The sequence below is a fragment of the Eumetopias jubatus genome, unplaced genomic scaffold, assembly GCF_037043125.1.
Source record: "Eumetopias jubatus isolate StellerSeaLion01/CBP00866 unplaced genomic scaffold, mEumJub1_p1.0 scaffold_17, whole genome shotgun sequence".
Classification (NCBI taxonomy): Eukaryota; Metazoa; Chordata; class Mammalia; order Carnivora; family Otariidae; genus Eumetopias; species Eumetopias jubatus.
In genome coordinates, this window is record NW_028274823.1 from 77,170,203 (window position 1) to 77,191,709 (window position 21,507).

The 21,507-nt window shown below is 48.8% G+C and overlaps 1 protein-coding gene across 5 annotated transcripts in view; it reads left to right on the forward strand.

The window, feature by feature from the left end:
* Positions 1-16,570, forward strand: part of MTR (5-methyltetrahydrofolate-homocysteine methyltransferase) — a 99,244-nt gene extending 82,674 nt beyond the window's left edge. For all 5 annotated transcript variants that reach the window (XM_028104523.2, XM_028104525.2, XM_028104524.2 and 2 more), the window contains 8 exons: positions 589-687; positions 1,744-1,819; positions 4,980-5,135; positions 6,368-6,564; positions 9,051-9,251; positions 10,000-10,192; positions 11,306-11,418; positions 11,858-16,570. In XM_028104523.2, the coding sequence (XP_027960324.1) occupies positions 589-687; positions 1,744-1,819; positions 4,980-5,135; positions 6,368-6,564; positions 9,051-9,251; positions 10,000-10,192; positions 11,306-11,418; positions 11,858-11,944 (1,122 nt within the window). In that variant the 3' untranslated portion in view covers positions 11,945-16,570. The remainder of the gene's footprint in view (positions 1-588; positions 688-1,743; positions 1,820-4,979; positions 5,136-6,367; positions 6,565-9,050; positions 9,252-9,999; positions 10,193-11,305; positions 11,419-11,857) is intronic.
* The last annotated feature ends 4,937 nt before the right edge of the window (positions 16,571-21,507 follow it).

A 21,507-nucleotide genomic window follows, 5' to 3' on the forward strand; every position in this document is an offset into this window, starting at 1 on the left:
AGGCCAGGCACCAGCTTCCAGGTGTCCTCCCTGGTGGAGTCCTACAGACAGTGCTTAATCCTTCCGAGAGTGAGGCGGGACACCACAGGCAGCGCATTGCCAACCAGGGAAGCTCGGCTAAGCCTTGGTATCTGGGGCTTCTCCTGGGAGTCAGTTCCATGGGAATGGAATGCTTTAAGCACCTGACTGGCCTTAGTTACTTCAGAGTCAGACAGACACAACATAAGCCAGGTCTCCCCGCAAATCACATTGTTAGCGTAAACTATGCAGGGTGGCCCAGGGCTCCAGGTGGACAAAGACTCTTATCAGGCAGGATATCGCAAGGACTTAGAGCTTATCTCTCAGGAGCCATCAAGAGCCAGGTGTTTCTCTGGAATGTGTGAGAGTTGGACATCGTAGGTCTACTGAGGTAGCCCTCAGCTGCACACCCCGGCAGGAATTAGCGAAGCTGGCGAAGGGAGAGGGAATGACATGAACGAGGGAAAACTCCCTGAAGGAGGCGTCACCAGAACTGACCAGTGTTGCTCCTGTTTCGTTTGTCTCCTTTTGCTCCTCTGTGGTTCTTGAACTTCGATCTTGCGTGTTCAGTGCTCGCAACTATTAGATGAGAATCTAAAGGATGAATATTTTGAGGAGATCATGGAAGAATATGAAGATATTAGACAGGACCATTACGAGTCTCTCAAGGTAAGTGACAAAAACAGGTCCCTGCTGGTTGGGCATTAAAACGATCCTGCATTTTTGAATGTGACTTTATTGTTTTAAGGAGGGCAAAGGTTTAGGATCATTTTAGAGAAGCCCTGTTTTCTAGTTCAAATCAGAATTCTCTGGTGTCTGAGTTCCCAGTAATTTGGGGTTATGCTAAAATTAATTTCATTTATTCCACCAAACATTTATTGGGTACACTCTAGGTGTTAGGTGCTGTGCCCGAGAGCAGAGTTATGAGAACAAATGAAACATACCCAACAGGAGAACAGGAACTGAAACGGTGTGTGGACATGACTCCCCCGGATCCTTGTTCTTGAAATAATGGAAGAAAATGAGGACATCAGACAGGACCATTGCAGCCTCTCTCCCTCCTGCCCAGTGCAGGCTGCAGAGCAGTGTTAAGGGAACTGTCCCTCTCTACATAAGCGTCAGGGAATCCTTGGGCAGCAGACGTAATCACTCGTTAGAAGACACCGGGATATTTCTTCCTGGTTCATCTGCCTGTTGGACTTTGTCCATGGTGGGGGGCACTTTGGGGGTGGTTAGGCGAGCGAAAGGAGACGACAAACGGCGTGGAGAGAAAAGGTGTTTCTGAGGTGTTGACTAGCCGAAAATTCTGTGGTTGGCTTTCTGCCTCTCCTCTGGTTTGCCCACAGTTGACAGTTTCCTAGCTCTGCCTTCTGGTCCTAGGGCCAGTCGATGGCAGGCCAGTTAGCCCTGGCCTCGGATGTTCTAAAAGGACAGGCGGGGTGCCGGTCTGTTGCCGGGCTTACCGCAAGGTTGAGGGAGCTACATAGCAACATTTAATGCGTATTTACTGAATCTTTACTCTCTATTGTTCTGGTGCTAACATGGAGCCATATTGGGTGGAAAAGGAAGAGCTTCTTAGGATATGAATTTTCATTAATAAAAGCATTTGTGTTTGTTTTGTTTTGTTTTTACACAACTCATGTACTAGCTTTGGGGACATACTTCCATAGTAGCAGCTGGAGAGAGAAGAGTCTCCAACTAAAATAACTTTTCTTTATTTCATAGGAGAGAAGATACTTAACCTTAAGTCAAGCTAGAAAAAACGGTTTCCGTATTGACTGGCTGTCGGAGCCCCCTCCAGGTCTGTCTGGCTATGGGTTAGAGAAAGGCTGTGTGTGATAGTGAGAGCTGGAGAGGTGTTTGCACGTCCTTGGCTACAGAATCAAATGGGCAGCTAGAGACTCTTACTTGTGTCTAATAATAGTGATGAAGCACAGTGATGATTGAAAAGGAAAGGAAATAGGTACCATTTATGGAGGACCAGACTGACTGCACTTTGTAGTGAATGTGCTGTTGTCCCCACTCACATGTGAAGACCCTGAATTTCGGGTGAGAACACGAAAGGTTACTGGGATTCTCTCTCTGGTCTGTCTTATGACCCCACACTCTTTCCTCTCTGTGGGGTTTGAGGGGCCCCCTGCAGGTTGACATAAGTTCTGGAGACCTGCCTGGGTGGCCTGGGTCATGGGGCAGGCCCAAGTCTAGTAGACATGGAGTGCCTGAGATTGAAGATGCCCTCACCCTGAACAGACCTTTAGAACATTCCAGCAAAGCAAGAGCTCCTATTTCCTGTTCACTCTTTCCCGTGCTGTCTCCGAATGCTTCCTTCTATTTTGTTTTTTTTTTTTCTTCTTTTTTTTCCTTATTTCCAGCCATCTCTCTTGCCTTATGGAGGTGTTCATAAGGGAATAAAATATGGAAGATGTTTTGACACGCTTAGAAGGGCATGAGGTACAAATGCAGAACTGAGACAGGGTGAACAGGGGTTGTATTACTTGAATCCGTATTTCCAAGGTAATGCCTCAAATCCACTCTCCTGGCTCACAACATCAGTGTTATGCATATGATTGGCAGAGTGGAGAGCATTAAATTAGAAATGTAGGTGTACTTGGTTCTACTTTCAGTCCTGCTGAGTTCAGTGTGGGTGAGTAGGAGGAATCCCACATCGGGAGTCAGGAGGTCTGGGTTCTACTCCCAGTTTGGTTCCCGGCTCCGAATCACTGAATGACCTTGAGCATCTCACTTCCGTGGTTGACATTTTCTAATGTGTAAAAAGGAGTTACCCTATGGAAGATTGTGAGGATAAAAGATCAACTTCTGAAAAATGTAAATCACTGGATAGTCCAACTGCTATTTTCCCTTTACCTTTCACTACAAAATTAGAAAAACATCACAAGAAAAGTTCCATTTTATTTTTTATTTTTTTTAAAGATTTTATTTATTCATTTGACAGAAACACAGCAAGAGAGGGAACACAAGCAGAGAGAGTAGGAGAGGGAGAAGCAGGCTCCCCACAGAGCAGGGAGCCTGATGTGGGGCTCGATCCCAGGACCCTGGGATCATGACCTGAGCCGAAGGCAGACGCTTAACGACTGAGCCACCCAGGCGCCCCGAAAAATTCCATTTTAGCCCAAATATCCAGCATGATTCAGCGGAGACAGTCCTCTGAAGGCAGCAGTGGGGATACTTTTCGAATGGCCCTCTGTCCCCAGGGCGGGGCTGCTGTGGGGCTCTGCACCTGCTACTTCAGAAGGGCTGAGGCCCTGAGGTATAGCCCGCAGAGAAGTTTCCGAGGAAAACCCAGTCTTCCAGTAGTCACAGGAAGTCACTAAGGGGAAAAAGAAGAGCTCTTCTCTCAAGGTCCTTGGTGGTAAAATCCCAGAATAGCATCCTTCAGTGACTACAAGGCAAGAGGGAGCTTTCATCCAGAGGAATTCTAGTTTCTTCTTAATGGTCAAACACAGCAACACAATTTAATGTTATGAAGAAGAGATTGTTCTGAATAGTAAAAAGATGACAACAAATGAGAAAAGCTCCTGTTAGCATGTATGAAAAGATAGCGGTTTCCAGGCAGAAGTAAGAAGCAGAGCCTACTCTCCCTGTACTTTTCCCCCTCTCATGTCTACCTCTGACTATCAGGTGACACAAAAATACTCTGGAGGCTCTGGTGTTATCCCATAGCACCTGAGATGAGTAGGAGAGTGTAAGTTCTCTGATCCCTGTTTACAGAGCAGGGAACTGAGGACACGGAGGCCAGGAAGCTGGGGGGTGGTCATGGCATCTGACCCTGGCCCGACCCTGCTGCAGGTTTGGGGGGGCAGGGTGCAGTAACGTCACTCCTGGTATCCCAGAGGGCCCCAGGGCACCATCTGTCTCCAAATTCTTTGTCATTAATTCACTTATGATCTATTTTAGACTCGCAGGGAAGTGTAAAGAACAATATGTTGGGGTGCCTGGGTGGCTCAGTTGGTTAAGCAACTGCCTTCGGCTCAGGTCATGATCCCGGAGTCCCGGGATGGAGTCCCGCATCGGGCTCCCTGCTCGGCAGGGAGTCTGCTTCTCCCTCTGGCCCTCTTCCCTCTCGTGCTCTCTCTCTCTCATTCTCTCTCTCAAATAAATAAATAAAATCTTTAAAAAGAAAAAAAAAGAACAATATGTTGAACACCCATGTATACCTGCTAGCCACCTAAGAAATAACCCCTGGTATAAGGGCACCTGAGTGGCTCAGTCGGTTAAGCGTCTGCCTTCGGCGCAGGTCATGATGCTAGGGTCCTGGGATCTAGTCTCCTGTTGGGTTGCCTACTTAGCGGGGAGTCTGCTTCTCCCTCTGCCTGTTGCCGCCCCCCCCCCCCCCCCCCGCTTATGCTCTCTCTCTCTGACAAATAAAATCTTTTAGAAAAAAAAAAAAGAATCTCGTGCCCATTTAAAAACAAAAACAAAAACAAAGCAGCACATACATAGTGGAAGTCGCCCTAGCGCCCCTCCCTCCCCTGCAGGATCCTGAATTTGATGCCTTGTTTCTGTGCATTTCCTTATATTTTCCCGGCGTATATAGCAGTGGGCGGTAGAGATGATTGATTCATGTTTCTAACGTTTTTCTAAGTGGCTTACTGTGTGTGCCTTTCTACAGTAGCATTTATTGTAGTATTGTCTTCATTTGTGCAAGTGAAGAGAAGCCCAAGTCTCTTCTCTTGGACCGAAGGGCTGAGGGAAGAATTTCCAAGGGCGGTGTAGACAGTCAGCCCCTCGGGAAGAGTGATTTGATTTAAGATTCACTGCGGAGTTACTCCTCCTCCGTGATCATTTAAAGTTCCGCCCTTTGTAAAACAAGTCCAACAGGCAACAGGAGGGAGGGAGAGGGGGAGCCCCAGAGCAGGGAAGAGCCAGCCAGGAGCGTCTGATGCAGGTGGCTCAGCCCCAGTCCCTGGCATTGGCCTTGACATTGGGGCTTCTTTTTACAGTGAAGCCCACGTTTCTTGGGACTCGGGTCTTCGAAGACTATGACCTGCGGAAGCTGGTGGCCTACATTGACTGGAAGCCCTTCTTCGATGTCTGGCAGCTCCGGGGCAAGTACCCGAATCGAAGCTTTCCCAAGATATTTAAGGACAAAACTGTAGGTTAGTTCAGTAAGCCCTTCTTCCTTTCTGCTCTGCTCTTCTAGACATAGTGTTGGGACTTTGAAGAGGAGAAAGGGCAGAGGGTTTGGATTCTGTCGGATATAGTTTATTGCTATAATCGTTCACCTGTTCAGCTCTTCTGTGGTTTTAAACTGCTAGATCGGTCCTTATTTATGGGATAATTGGGCATTCTGTTGATCTGTTCTTTGATAAATGCTTATTGATGTCAGTTACGAGGCAGGCTCTGTGTCGGGCACCGGGGATAAACAGAAGGTAACGGGGGTAAACCCGGCCCTCCAGTGCAGGACTCACAGCTGGTGTGGCCGCCAACGATGGGTAGTTCCTGCGTGGCCCGCCAAGCTCCTGCCTTGGGGCTGAGTCCAGGGCGTTTGTGAACATACGATGACGAGGCAGACCTGGGGGAGGTGGTATGTGAAGTACTTTTTGAAGATGAAGTGGGAGGGACTGGGATTGGGGATATGAGATGTTCCTGGAGAAAAGGATGTCCCCGGCAGAGGAGACAGGTTGGGAAGGCACAGTCACATGTGCCCATTGGGGGAAATGCCAGGAGCCCATTGTGCCTGGATCACTGGTGGGGGGAGGGAGCGACAAGCTGGAGACGTGGGTGAGCTGGTAAACTGCTGGCCCCACTTCTCAGGCCCAGCCCCACCCCCAGAATCTGCCCCCAGAGGCATGGGATCACAATGCCAAGCCGCTAGAGGATTAGGAGAGAGCCAGAGGAGAGCAAGGTGGAGGGGTGTTCTGCTAGGAAGTTGGGGTGAGGGTCAGGGGGAGCCAGGTGCCCATCGTGCAGGGACAACCACCCAAGTGCAGCGCTGGAGCCCCTGCAGAGGGGCTGGGCCCACACTTCCCTCCTCTACCTGGTCCACGGCCCCAGAGGCCACTGTGAGGTCACTGGAGTGATGGGTGCATGTAGAAGGTCGGTGATGGAAGGATCTGGCTGGCTCCGTTTCACTCGCTGTCTGAGACTGCGTTGGGGAGCCCCAGATTGGGCTCTCTCTGCCTCTTACTGAATAGAGGCATTCAGGGGCGCTGCAGTCAGCCCGAACCACTAACCCTCAGCTGCTGACAGGCACCAGTGAAGTATTTGGGGGGATTAGAGGGGGGATGGGAGAGGCTGGCTGAGGAGGGGGAGTGGCTTTAAAAAGAAGTCTTTTTTGCTGGCTATCATTGGCATTTTTAAGTGAATTCTGACTATGTTTTCCTAATAGGTGAAGAGGCCAAAAAGGTCTATGACGATGCCCAGGGCATGCTGGAAGTGCTGATCAGTGAGAAGAAGCTCCAAGCCAGGGGCGTGGTGGGGTTCTGGCCGGCGCAGAGCGTGGACGACGACATCCACCTGTACGCGGAGGACGCTGCGCCACCGGCCGCGGAGCCCATAGCCACCTTCCACGGGCTAAGGCAGCAGGTACAGGGGCCGCGGTGCTGGAAAAATCATAACTAGGAATTAAGCAAGCCTGGGCTGTGTATACATGATAGGTCTGCCCACCTCACCCCAAATAATGATCACTCATAGGCCCGAGGCCGAGGCATTTGGGAGGACAGTGGACAGAAGGAGCCAGTGTGGGTTGAGAGGCTGGCCCTTTGGCACCAGCAGGAGAGGGGTGTCAGATGTGGTGTTGGACAGGCCGCTGGGACACGCTGTTGCCGCCTCGGTGGTCACACACAGACGGACATTTCCTTGATCAAAAACATCGGTTTGTGTGCATGCATATTATTAAAACAGGCCGGTGGCTCCCTTTCTCAAGGGGAAGACACGTCTGTGACGTGCCAGGTGCTTAGTCGGGTGCTGGATGGACCATCTTCATTCATTTCCACGCTGCCTTGTAGACAGTTTATGTTTCCATTCTACGGGGGGAGGGGGATGAAGGCCGATGGAGATGGTGCCAAGTCCAGAGCTTTAGAGGGGAGAGCCCACCTCGTCCACACCCGGTGGCTTCCCTCAGTGTGGTGAGAACTGGCATTTCTCAACACGGTTGCCTCTCCTGTGTCCCCACCCGGAAGAACGCAGATACCTCGTGCGTGTCCCTGTGGCCGCGATGAAAGAGTTGTCCTCATCCAGAGTTGGAGCCAGAACTCACCAGAGCCATTAACAGAGGGTTGCAGTAAATCGTCCTGCAAAGTTCCACTACCATTCTCAGTCATTCAGAAGCAATAGTATTGCTTTTAATCATAGCCACCACGTAATTCATAATGACAGCTAGTTTCACCGTAACAGCGTCTGAAGGGATTCTTAAACTTGGGACATTGATACCGTAATAAGATCGGGTAGGGCAGCTACATCACTCCTGTCTGCCCCCAGGCTCCGACACCACAGAACAGAAGGCCACCGGCTGTAATGTTACAGTCCCGCCCCCCCCCCGCCCCCCCACTAGCCAACTGGTGACTTTTCTTCTGCCGGTGTAATTCGGGTCACAAACCTCTGCCCTGGCCTGGTGTTTATGTCCAACACCATTCGTGACCCGGCAGGCTGTGGCAGACTGTGTTAGGGCATTTAACAGCAGGACTTCTCGATGTGCATGTGTGACACATTCAGATAGCTCTTGCTGAGGAGGGGCTCTCTTCCAGTGCTCCGGAAGATGCTTCTGGCTGCAGCCACTTACTGCTCTGGGAGGCTTCTGTCTCAGACTGTAGTGGCTGTCTCTTCGAGCTGTGAAGGGGCTCCGTGACCTGTCTGCCCTTGTGGTGCCAGGAAGCTCTGTGTCTCCCTCTGGCTTTTGTTAGTGAAGAATGGTGGATGGACAGAGTACATCATTTGATAATGGCCCCCGCATAGTGGTCCCTGTGCTCTGTGACATTTCCGCGGGCCATTACCAAACACCTTCTGGCCATTTAACCGTTTCCTGCCCAGTGTTGGTTAGGCTGTGCTTGTTTCCAGAGCCAGCAAGCAAATAATAGCTCTGAAGCCTCTGGCGTGCTGCTCACCGATTAATTGATCAGTCTTATGTGCCGTACAGCGGTCAAGAGCGTGGGTTATGGTTATCAGACCCCTGGACCTACTACCATCTGACACTGGGCTTGCTGATCAAGCTCTGTCTGCCTCAGGTTTCCTGTCTGTGAAATGGGGCTGATGGTATCACTTCTTTACTTCACACGGTTGTTGACAGCGTGAAATTAGCGAGTTCTTGTACAGCAGCAAGAGTAGTGCCTGACGTACAGTAAGCACTCAGTAAATACTAGTTACTAGCTCTTTACCTTCTGGGCAAGTGTTTGTTGGTTGTGAGATATGTATACGACCTTATTTGTCTGCTTGGTGGCAGGGGGGAGTCCATCACCATTTGGGCATGAGAAATGGGCAAGTACGGGCACCTGGCCTTGAGGAGAGACTCCCGAAGCTGGGCTGCTGAATTCTGGGTTTGGTGTCAGGCTGGCCCAGGGGTGGCCTCGCGGTCTCCTGAGCCACCACTGTGGCGGGCAGCACGGGGCCCTGGGTTGCTGACCAGAAGTTTGCTGAACTGTGTCTGTTGATGCTAAGTAGAGGCTTAGGCATTTGTGGATCCCTTTTGGATGTAACTTCTGGATTTAATGTTGATCTTGAATTGAAAACACTTTTGGGGGAAATTTGTTTTATATGAATGTTTAGGGTTCCAGTTCCCAGCACAGTGCCTGGAGGCATGCAGTAAATGTGGGAAGGAGCAAATTCAGTGGTTTCTTGACTGTCTGTCATGTCACATCATGTATTTTTTTAGAATCTTCTTTCACTTGTTGATTCCACAAATATTTACTGAATACTCGCTACATATCAGGCCCTCTTCTAAGTACTGGGGATGTAACAGGGAACAAAACAGACATCACTGTGTGAAGCTGAGATCCGTCTGAAGAGACAAGATTGCTGTTGCGTGTTGCTCCCACATCCGTGCTGACGGTCTGTCTGCCCGTCTGTTGGGTTTGAAGGCCGAGAAGGACCCTGCCAGCGCGGACCCATACCAGTGCCTCTCGGACTTCATTGCTCCGCTGCATTCCGGCGTCCGCGACTACCTGGGTCTGTTTGCCGTCGCCTGCTTCGGGGTGGAGGAGCTGAGCAAGGCCTATGAGCAGGAGTGTGACGACTATAGCAGCATCATGGTCAAGGCTCTGGGAGACCGGCTGGCTGAGGTAGAGCGGCAGCGCTGGGGACAGACCGGGTGGGGGAGCACGTGACGGTGCCAGGCGCTAAGCAGCCCTTTTAGCACCCATGTCCTGCCGTTTTGTTTTTACCGAGTCAGATGAGGCTGGCCTTAGCATCACACGCAATTTTAAAAATCAGCCCTTCTGGAATTGCTCTCATACATCATCTTTTGGGCAAAGGAATGCCTCCAGCGATGCTGTAGTTTGTAGCTGTCCTTAGAACCGCGACCTCTTCGCTGTAGTTCTGATGTCTCCCTTTGCTTGTAGTGTGATGTTTTCCTGAGGAGCCTGAAAAATTCAGGACAGATTTCTACGCCAGGGCTCCTCGTTCTCGTGTTGTGATCCTCTGTAGATTCATCTTCCTGTGCGTGGCCGGAGTCCCCTCTGCTTCCCCTGAGGCTGGCAGGGGAGGAACTGGCAGCTGTAGTGGTCCCCGCTTCTCCTCGTGGCCACTGTCAGGGAAGTCTTTCAGTTCAAGGCCCTCGAATCCTCAGATCACTGAAGAGGATACGTCAGAGCCCAGGCTGAGGCCAAAACTGGGCAGAGAGCAGCTGATGAAGCGACAAGCGAACTGAGAATCCAGTCGGCCCCTCTTGCCCAGTTCCTCCCGCCTGTGGTGCAGGCGAGGGCGGGGGTTGCCCCGGTCCGCTTTGATGGCGGGGGCGGGGGGGCGGGGGGGCGCCGGTGCAGGGGGCTCCTGCCTCTGCCCACACGCACACCTCGCTCCCTGCTGCAGGCCTTTGCGGAGGAGCTCCACGAGCGGGTCCGCAGGGAGCTGTGGGCCTACTGCAGGCACGAAGAGCTGGACGTCGCCGACCTGCGGCGGCTGCGCTACGAGGGCATCCGGCCGGCGCCCGGCTACCCCAGCCAGCCCGACCACAGCGAGAAGCTCACCATGTGGAAGCTCGCCGACGTGGAGCGGTGCACGGGTGTGTGCGGGGAGCGGGGAGCGCCCTCCTTCCCTGTGCGGGTCATGGGCCTGCTCCGGTCACACACAGCAGTGCACATGTGGCCACCCGTGTCAACACGTGGGAAGGCTCAGAATGAACCCCCCTTCCTCCTGTCTAGCCCTTGATCTCACTGTTTTACGTCCACATTATTGAATAGCCGTCTCACACCCCCCACTTTTAGATGGATCAGTTCCCAGTAGTTTATCTTGGGCTGTAATGGATGAGAATTTAGCTTATCGTAGCTCCCACCCATCTCCCGCCCTGACTTCCTGCTACAGGGCTGTCCCTGCTTCTAATCTCACCATTAGCGGCCTTCAGAGCCTTCAGTGACGTAGTTCCCGTCAGCTCCTCCTCCCTCCGCTCACAGACCGAGTCTCTGGACACCGCCCCCGCCTCTCAGCTTTTCCCCTTTATTATCACAACTAACAGTGTCAGTGGAATGAATCAGAAGTGTGCCATCAGTGCCGATCAGGTGAAGGGGACTTGGGTTCAGCTGAGGGACTGAGGCTTTTGGACGTACGTTGGCAGGAATGGTGTGGACTCCCGGAACTGTACGATACAGGTTCGAGTCCTTCCCTGCCGTGAGCTTCCTGGTGATCTCCAGCAAAGTGCTGAAGCTTTGTGTTGCTCTGTTCCTTGTCCATAAGATGAGAGGCTTGGATGGGGCAGCCCGGTGCTCCCTCTGTGTCCTGTGGGCTCGTTCTCAGGGCCCAACTGTTGGTCATCCCAAGGGGCAGGAGCTTGGGGGTCCAGATGGTGCCTTCCTCCCAGGGCTGGCGCTCCTTCTCTGAGAGGCCCAGGTATAGGACCAAGTGGAGGCCTCTGTCCCTGAGATTGGAGGACTGGCAGGGGGCGGGGGGGTACAGACGGTCTTTTCAAGGTCTGTCCCCCTGGGTTAGAGGAGATCGGCCTGAATTTCATGCTGTGTCATGTGTCCACCTACAAGGCGTGAGCTCACTTTCATTCACCTGTTCGTTCCTAAACAAGAGCTTATTGGGTGCTGCCAACCGCCAGGCCCTATGCTAGGCACTGGAGAAATCAGCATTTTCTCCCCCCCACCCCTACCCCCCGCCCCCGTGTTGCTCTCTGCAGGCATTAGGTTAACGGAATCCCTAGCAATGGCACCTGCTTCAGCAGTATCCGGCCTTTACTTCTCCAATTTGAAGTCCAAATACTTTGCAGTGGGGAAAATTTCCAAGGATCAGGTAAGTTAGCCGTTTCTTTGTGTATGGCTTCCCTAGATGCCTATCTTGTCTTAAATGGAACTGAAGAACCTGTTTTATTTTACATGTGAATGAGAATCAAAAGGGAGGGAAAGCGTGATGAAATTTACCCCCAGTTAATGTCTTAATTTGATATCAGCTCGTTACCCCGATGCTCGCCCTCCCATTTGCACACCTACACCCCCAGCGCTCACACACTCCAGCCGGCATCTCGGCACCAGCAACTTACTGCGTGTTGTTTCCTGCCCAGAGAATGAGGCGACTTGGTGAACAGATAAATATCCATCTCCATCTAACTCAGTAGATTGCTATTACGACAAGAAATGGAAGGCATTTCGGGTTTCCTAGCAAATCCTGTGGAAACCTCACTTCAGAAAGTCTTATCATTTTGGTTTGATATGCTGCTTCTAATCTTTTGCAGATTGAGGATTATGCTCTGCGGAAGAACATGTCTGTGGCTGAGGTTGAGAAATGGCTGGGACCCATTTTGGGATACGACACAGAGTAACTTGTTTATTTATTTATTTTTAAAATCCTTTTCTCTGCTTGAGGATCCTCAAGGAAATAGAGTCCAGAGTGCCTTTAAAATGAACAGCAGTAGTAGCAACGTATAAGCCCGGCCGCCTCACTCTGCTCCAGGCTTTGGAAGACTGTTTGGTGGAACCTTGTAGAGGAGCAGGGCCTTCCTGTGTCCTTGGGAAGCAAGCGGCTCCTTTCCGGGGGACCTTGAACGAAGAGCAGCAAGCACAGCGCTGGTGGTTTTCCTGGTCCCCACAGACAGGACAAGCTGGAGTTAGAGGTCTTCTGCATTTCATAGCAAGTCAACTTGCTTTTTTTTTTTTTCCCCATTTTTACCTTGCGTCTAGGAGGCCACTTACTATTATTTTTTTTTTCTCTTGCTCTCTTAGAAAAAGGCCTGAGACTTAGCTGAGTAGAGAAATGTATAGAAAAACGTGACCCTGTGGCAAAATCACCCTGTGCGAAATGGGGCATTTTAATCTAAAACGGTTGCAACAGCACTCTGACAGGGAAGAAAGTACAACTCTGCTCTCCCTCTGGAAGACCTCATTTTCATTTTCTGAAGTCCCGGTTACATGCGTGCGGAAGTCCCTTTGGCAGAAGGCCCGCTCTCACCGCTGACTGCTCAGAGATGCTCAGGCTGTTTGCCCTAGGGTGGTCAGACACAGGGGTGTTCTTCTAGCATTTCTGTCCTCTTCTAGTTTCATATTCTCTGCCCTGAGGGCGAAGAAGGAGGTGGGGCGAGGAAGTGGCTGCTCAGGGTAGTTAGCATCTTGTCACTGTTTTCTGGAGCTGAGTAGGCTCTCGGCTGAGCCGCTGTGTCCTGTGCAGAGTTGGACAGACGAGCAGTGAGATTGCACTCAATTCCCCCATTTCTGTGCCGACCCGACTGCAGACTCCTGCAGTGTAGGACAGCACACTGATGTGTTCTCAGTTATTTTGGGGGAAATGGCTAAGAACATGGACTTCACCTTTGCCACTCGCTGTGCAATGCGGGCAAATTGCTTCCACTCTCCAACACTATCTTCTCATCTGTACAATGGGGACACCAGTTCCTCTGTCATGGGCCTGAGGGGCCGATAAATGAGGTGATGCACATAGGGCATGTAGCAGGGGATCTGACACACAGTAGCTTCTGTAGAGCTCAATGGGTAGCGCCTCCAGCTCGGCACACGGTTAGTCTTCCTGGGAAGGGAATAGATTAACGGAAGCGAAAAGATACCAGGGGATCGCAGTTGATAAAGACTGGACTGCCTGCATGAGGTGCCCTTTCTGGTATTAGAGCCCCGTTTACACTGTGACTGGGACAGGGAAGCTGCCTTCGTGTCCCATGAACCGTTAGGACTCATGTTCTGTGTGACAGCCCTCTCCCTCGGCTCTCGTGATTTAAGCCTTGGTTCCCAAAGCAGTTCTAGCAAATGTACATTCAAGTGCATCGGAGGTGAAAGGAAAAAATCTTCGGAGAAGGAGAACCCTCCACATCTGCAGTGTATCCACGTGGACTTACAGAGGAACGGACCTTTCAGCCACCACTTGCCCTTGAAGCATACACAGCTGTGTGCTTCTTGAGGTACAGTCGGTCTGTGCGTGAGTGAGAACGGGACTCAGTTTCCCGAGGCACTTAGTCGGGAGACTTATCTTCTGTTCTGTAACAGGTGTGTTATTCTTGGTACCTTCTTCTGTGAGAAAGGGTAACCTCCTCCGAATATTTGACTGTGTTTCGTCAGAATTAGAGTTGCTAAGAGTCTCCTGATTTCATTAGGTATTTACCATCTCTTCCCTCAGCTGGTTATGTGACAGAATGGCTTCCTTAAATGTACTGTTCATCTCATCCCATGAGGGATGCCTTTTTTTCCAAAGACAGAAACAAGTTTGTGCAAGTTCGAGCCCCTGTATATTCATGAAAGAATATAAAATGCAAGTTGAAGCCCCCTCCCTTGTTTAAGTCACACACTTGGAAGGCAGGTAGGTGGCCGTCCTGAATGCAGTGTCAGTGCCTGTCCATGCAGAACCTCTGCTGGTTGTCTCCGTCTGTGGCTGTCATTCGAACCCACTCATAGTCATCATTTTCACTGAAGATCCCACAGTATTTTTCCCTGTAAAGAGGCGCTTGTTTGGCATCTTCCTCTCTCTGCCGCTTGCTCTGCTGTCCACACTGAGGAGTCTGGTTGGTGGGATGGTGGGGAGATCGGGTGTATGACAACCCGTTTCTCCTCTGAGAGATTCTCCTATGTCCTCGCTGCGCTCACAGCTGAACTCGCGTAAGAATAGTCCGCCTTCTTTCTGTTTCTCTCCGACATGCCCTCAACAGATACTGACTGACTGCTGTGTGCCCCCCACCTGCTCCCCCTTTCTCTCTTGAACCCAGTGAAGTTAGGTTTTTACCTGCCTCTTCTGGCATCAGTGACCTCTCAGAGGTTAGACCCAGTGGCCTTCACGGAGATTTGTCATCTGCGTGGGCCTGGACAACGCAGACCCACTTCTTCAAAACTCTCCTTTCCCTGCTTCCCCCTTGGCATCACTCTCTGCTTACCCTTCTGTGTTTCTGATCATTTCTCAGCCGTTTTCATAGTTTTTTTTTTCTTCCTCTGCCCATTTAAATCCTGGTGCCTCAAGGGCCTGGCATTAGTGGCCTCTTTGGCATGTGTAGTTCCAGTGGGTGATCTCACGGAGTCAGCATCCCCATCTAAGCTCTGTCCTGAAGAGCACAGCGTACACCCAGCAGCCTCTTCCAGGCAGGCAGACAGACAGACACCTCCATGTGTCTCGTCTCATCCCTCTCCAACCGTGAAATTCAGTCATGAAGAATGGTGCCACCACTCCAACATGAAACCTCACACTCAGCCTGTATCATCTTTGGCTTAGACTATTGCAGGCATCTGACAAAGTCAGCACATGAAAGACACACTTAGCCTACTTTAGTCAGGATGGCGGTAGGGATATTTTGGGAGGGCAATGCTTAGGTGAAGGCCTGATTTGGGATGTGAGGGATGAAGATGAAGAAACAAGGCAGGAACAAGCTGTCTTTGTTCATGAACAGGAGTATGAAGGGTTGTAAAGGTATCACATCTTCCCAAATTGATCTATAGGTTCAGTGCCATTTCCAGCAGAAATTATAGTAGAGTCTGGGTTCAATATGACAAGCAGATATTTAAATTTATATGGAAAAGCAAAGGACTAAGAATGGCTGAGTGCTTCCAAATGTGAAGAAGAGGTTACGAGGTAGTAGGTTTTGTTGTACGTGGTGCAGAGGTGGGCATTCCGAGCAGTGCCGTGAAATAAGGAGCCTGCAGGATAACCTGTGAGTGTGTTGACCTTCACAACATGGTGGAGGTGGCTTGGCGCATCCGGGAGGACAGGCAGGGTGACTCCACACGGGGTGCTGCAACAATGCTTATCTGAAGGGAAAAGGTGAAATTTGGTTTCTGCCTCACGTGTTATCCAACCATCAATTCCAAATATATTGAGATCTTAAATACAAAAAATATATATTTCAGTGTTTGCGTGGACAAGCCTAAGGGCAGGAAAGAATCCCTCGAGACATAAAGGACTAACCACAAAAAGAAAAGATGATTAAATCAACTGTTTTTTTTTTTAAAGATTGATGTTAAGCTAATAATTTAAAGTAGTGAAAAGACAAACCCTGACTTGAGATATTTGTACTACACTTGACTGACAAAGGATTAGTAAGCAGAATAGATAGAGGGTTCCTATTTAAGAAAAAGAGAAACTTGGCAGAATTAGACTGGAAAGGCATTTCCCAGAAGAGGAAATACACATGGCTTATAAAACAGGTGTTCCACAGCCTCGGAGATCAGAAGTATGAATAAAGACAACAACGAGATCCCATTTTACATCCATATTTTGCAGAAGTTAAGGAGCCTGATGATACGGGGTGCCGAAGAAGCTCTGTGAGAACTCTCAGGGTGCAGGCACATGACCAGGCACCTCTGCTTCAGAAAACCATGCTACCTCCCAAAGCTGAACTCTTGCACGCGTTAGGATCTGGCTTACGACTCAGACTCCCCCTCGGGTATCCAACGAACTTGCACACATGTGCCCGGGGGTGTGGGCAAGAACGTTCATAGCAGCGTCTTCATGATAGTCAAGAACCGAAACACCCGAAATGTCCCATCTGTCTGTAGGGGAATGGGTAAATAAGTTAGGTATATTCATACTAAGCGGTTATTATTCAGTAGTGGAAATGAATGAACTGCAGCTATATGGGACAATAAGAATGAATCTCAGGAAATAAGAACAAAAGCAGACCCCAGGAGATCATGGGCTGTGATGCTATTTTTATGGAGCTCAAAAACAAGCAAAACCAAAGAATATGTTGTCTAACCGCACGTAACTGGTACAACTATGTTGTAAAAAAAAAGAAGAAGTAACACTGATAAACCAAAATTGAGCAGAGGAATTAACCCTGAGAGGGGGAACCTAAGCGGGTCACAGAGGGACACCTAGGTGGATGCAGGTCATTAGTAATACTCTAGTTCTCGGGTTGTATGATAGGTTTATGGCTGTTTGTTATATTATTCTTTAGTAACAGAGTTTTATATGTATTAAATGTTGTATTTAATGCATGTTTTAAGTCTATTTTAAATAAAGACAGAATAAGCAAAAATCTGGGATGGTGACTTTGCATATAATGTTGTGTATGTGTCAAATAGATTTTTTTCAGAAAGGAAGGACATGTCGGCCAGAGTGAACAGCAGTGCAAAGGCGGGAGCAGAGGGGTGCTTTGTGCACGGGCTTTGGCGAATGAGTGCATGCAGTGCCGTTTGCTCCGGCAGAGGATGTAGGAGGGGAGAAGAGATGAGTTCGGGACAAGGTTGACATGACTGAATGCGGGCAGCCGGATACGTGACTTTGGAATTTAGGAAGACTGTCTGGCCTTAGGATTGGGAGGCTTCAGTGTGGAGATGGAGGTCAGGCCACAAGCGTGGACAGGACAGCCTGGGGAGGATGTGAGGAGGAGGGAGCCCAAGACAGAACTGGATTCCAGGAACGGGGCGGGAAGGCAGCCCGCTGGGAGAGCCCACATCCAGAGGTCCAGGAGAGAGGGTGCAGCTGCGGCATCGTCGGGGCTGTGGGGGCCGTTGGTGGACTGTGGCGGGTTGAAGATTGAATCGGAGGTGAGAAAGCTGTTATTTAAAGAACATTGGGTGTTGGGTTTGATTAGTTTATTACAGATTTTCGATACTAACCCTTTATCAGGTATGTTATTTGCAAATACCTTCTCCCATTCCAAAGATTGCCTTTTAGTTTTGTTGATTGTTTCCCTCGCTGTGCAGAAGCTTTTTATTTTGCTGTAGTCCCAAAAGTTTGTTTTTGCTTTTGTTTCCCTTACCTCAGGAGACATAACCCCTAGTAAGAAGTTGCTATGACCAATGTCAGAGAGGTTGCAGCCTGTGTTCTCCTCTAGGATTTTGATGGATTCCTGTCTCACATTGAGGTCTTTCACCCGTTTTGAATTTATCTTTGTGTATAGTGTGAGAAAGTGGTCCAGTTTCATTCTTTTGCATGTTGCTCTCCTGTTTTCCCAACACCATTTGTTGAAACTCAGCACCCAAAAAACAAATAATCCAGTTACAAAATGGGCAGAAGACAGGAATAGACATTTTTCCAAAGAAGACATCCAGATGGCCAACAGACATATGCAGAGATGTTCAACATCACTCATCATCAGGGAAATACAAATCAAAACCACAGTGAGACACAATGAGACACAAATCAGTGAGACACATCCACAGTGAGACACAAATCAAAACCTAACACCTGTCACAATGGCTAAAATTAACACAGGAAACAACAGATGTTGATGAGGATGCAGAGAAAGGGGAACCTTCTTACACTGTTGGTGGGAATGCAAGCTGGTGCAGCCACTCTGGAAAACAGTATGGAGGTTCCTCAAAAAGTTGAAAATAGAGCTACCCTATGATCCCGCAAGTGCACTACTAGATATTTACCCAAACGGTACAAAAGTACTGATTTGAAAGGGTACCTGCACCCCAGTATTTATAGCAGCTTTATCAACAAGAGCCAAATTATGGAAAGAGCCCAAATGTCCATCGATAAGTGAATAGATAAAGATGTGGTGTGTGTGTGTGTATATATATATAGATAAAGATGTGTGTGTGTGTGTGTGTGTGTGTATATATATATATACACACACACACATACACAATGGGATATTACCCAACCATCAGAAAGAATGAAATCTTGCCGTTTGCAACGGTGTGGATGGAGCTAGAGTGTATTATGCTAAGCAAAATAAGTCAGAAAGATGAATACCATATGATTTCACTCATATGTGGAACTTAAGAAAGGAAACGGGTGAACATGGCGGTGGGGAGAGGCAACCAAGAAACAGACTTTTTAACTATAGAGAACAAACTGAGGGTTGCTGGAGGGCAGGGTGGCGGGAGGGTGGCTTGAATGGGTGATGGCTATTAAGGAGGGCGCTTGCTGTGATGAGCACGGGGTGTTGTATGTAAGTGGTGACTCACTAAATTCTACTCCTGAAACTAATGTACACTATATGTTAACTAACTAGAATCTAAATAAAAACTTGAAACAAATAAACAAAAATAACGTTGGAGTGGTAGGTAGAATGGAGAGAGTATTTTAAGATAAGAAAAGGAGTTTTATGCCAAGAGGAAATATAAGAGGGTTACAGATAATGCAAAAGTAAAAAATGTATATTTTCCCCTAAGTCCAGAGAGACTGGACTTCCATCTACCAGTCCCCCACATTTTAAACCTGGGAGTTGCCCTTACCCTCCCTTTTTGTGAAACATCACATCCAGTTGGGGGCCATACTCTGACCATTTTACACGCTAAAATACGTCTTCAGTCTGTCTCTCCTACCCTGCCCAGGCTTAGATTCTCATTTCTCCTCTGGACTCAGTCCGCTGGGTGGGTTTTCGGGCTCCTACAGCTGTTACTAGTGAGCTCTCTGAACCTTCACGCCCACCTCTATCCTGCTGCCCAGATCAGTATGCCCATCTTGCCTAGGATCTGTCCAAAGTCCTTACACACTTGCGAAGCTTTCCACGTTCTCCCTGTGCGTGCTCTGAAGGAGGTACTGCTCACCTTGTCTCCTCCCCCCTGACATAACCCTGCCCCAACTCTACCCACAGGCTTCAGGAAACCTTCCCAACAACCCTCCAGTCCCCGAAAAGCTATGTGACCCCTCTTCCTGCCTGGCAATAGAACCGTGCATATTTCCCACTGCTCCCATGGTGACAGAATAATCTATTTCCCCATTAGACTGGGATTCTTAAGGACAGATTTGAAACCTTGTTCATCTTTGTATTAACATGTTTAAAACAGAGTTCAGTTCCTGATAGGTGCTCAATAAAGGTTGGCTTGAGTTGATGAGCAGATTCTCTCAGAGACAGTGGTTTATAGGGAGAGCATTCTGTGAAGCTCCATGAGGGCAGGACCAAAGCTCGATGATTGGGCCCAGAACCCCCAGAGCCTAGCCCACCAGCTGCCATGTAATTCACTACATAAAGTGTTTTCTGAGTGAGTGGGAGTAGAACCAGGATGATTTTCTCTTGCTCAGAAGGAGACTGGGACATAAATAAACCCTAGCACCCTAAACACCCATCTTCACGATTTCATATTAGAAGAAACAGCCCTGTTCATATTCCCCATGCTGCCCCATGAAGACAGCACATTGACAGTCCTGCAGAAAAGCTACCTTGCTTCATAGCTTACTTGCTACAGATCATCTGGATGTATGGTCAGATTATAGGACACAGAGTATTTTTTTTTAAGATTTTATTTATTTCTGAGAGAGAGAGAGAGAGAGAGCACAAGCAGGGGGAGGAGCAGAGGCAGAGGGAGAAGCAGACTCCGTGCCGAGCAGGGAGCCCAATGCGGGGCTCGATCGCAGGACCCCGGGATCATGACCTGAGCCGAAGGCAGACGCTTAACGACTGAGCCACGCAGGCCCCCCGAGGACACAGAGTATGTTTTAATTCCATATGTGTATGTGAAAACACGCTAGTACATGCAGTGAAAATGTCTGGAAGGGTACACAGGTTCTGGGGAATGGGACTGGGGGACCAGGGGTGAGGGACCCATGGCTGGGGCATGGCTCGTTCTTTCTGCACTGCTTCAGAGTTCTACAACAAGCCTCTATGGCTGTAGTTTAAAAAAAGATTAGCTTGGCAACAAACCCAGCTTGAAATAGATGCTATTTCGAATAATCTGAGTGAAAAGTTAGGATTTAAATCAATTAAGCCCCAAACTTGGTCCCATTTCTCAACACGTGGAGTATCTAATTCCACTTACATTCTCCCTTCTTCAAATGTGATTTTCAAGGCTATCTCTTGCCTTGTCCTTTGCTTTTAAGTATTATTATAGCCTTTTGGAGACTCACAAAACAAGTGATTTCTGTAATTGTTGCCTAGAAAAGGATTGGATTAAATCATTTTTGAGAACCTTAAAATTAGATATCGCGTGAAATGGAAGAAACAAAAAGCAGACAGACTGATGAGTGATGTTTCTCACAGCCTCTGCCTTCCATAATGGGATATGTATGGCAGCCTGCAGCCTATGATGCTCATGGCTGCTGAGAAAGGAACTTTGAACTTTCTGCGGTCCTGTTTGTTCTTTTACCGAGAGAGAAGGAAGAGAGAAAAAAGTGACATTTCCTCCCAGGTTCTCTGAAGGATTTCAAGGCTTACCTGTGTTCAATCATGTGGCATTGTTTATCCTATTATAGAAAAGAAGAGCCATTTATTTTGCGCATGTCTTCAGTAGGAACCTGTGAACTCCAGCTGTCCTGGTGGATAGTGCTAAATATCACTAATTAAAAACATTTATACCTGATGTGATAGATTGCTTTTTAATTCTGTTGAAATGAGCATATCAAGAAAATGCAAAGAATTTCAGTGGAAAACATCTCAGTGTCAGAAGTGCTTGGTTAATTTTTAAATATTGCAACTCTTTTGAGAAAAGGCAGCAGTTAGTTCCAAGACATTTTTCAGTGGCTGGTTTTATATAAAGCCTTCTGTTCAGTCATCTGCTTGCTCTTGCATTGCTCTGGGCAGGTCATAACGTACCTGCTTTAAAACTATTCAGGAAGTTGAAGTGCAGAAAAGCCAAGTTAGAGCTTGGTTACTAGCAGAGCCAATGTTGGTCCCTGGTTTGCAGAATCCTATTTCCCTCCAGTGTGCCTTCAAATTAATTAAACTTTGAATAAAATTAAGCATCAAGTATCAGTGAGTGGATATATTCCTTGTTCCCCCCACCCTCAAATCAGAGAGTTATGATAAAAGGAAGGAGATGGGTACAGTTCTAAGTTTTGGGGTGCCTCTCAGCTTGACATAGGGATGAGTTTGGGTACAGTTCTTTTTTATGATTAGAAAAGTGGGGGTGTCTGGCTGGCTCAGTCAGTTGAGCATATGCCTGTGGCTCAGGTCATGATTTCAGGGTCCTGGGATCGAGTCCCACATCGGGCTCCCTGCTCAGTGGGGATTCTGCTTCTTCCTCTGCCTCTCCCTGGCTCATGCTGTCTCTCTCTCTCAAATAAATA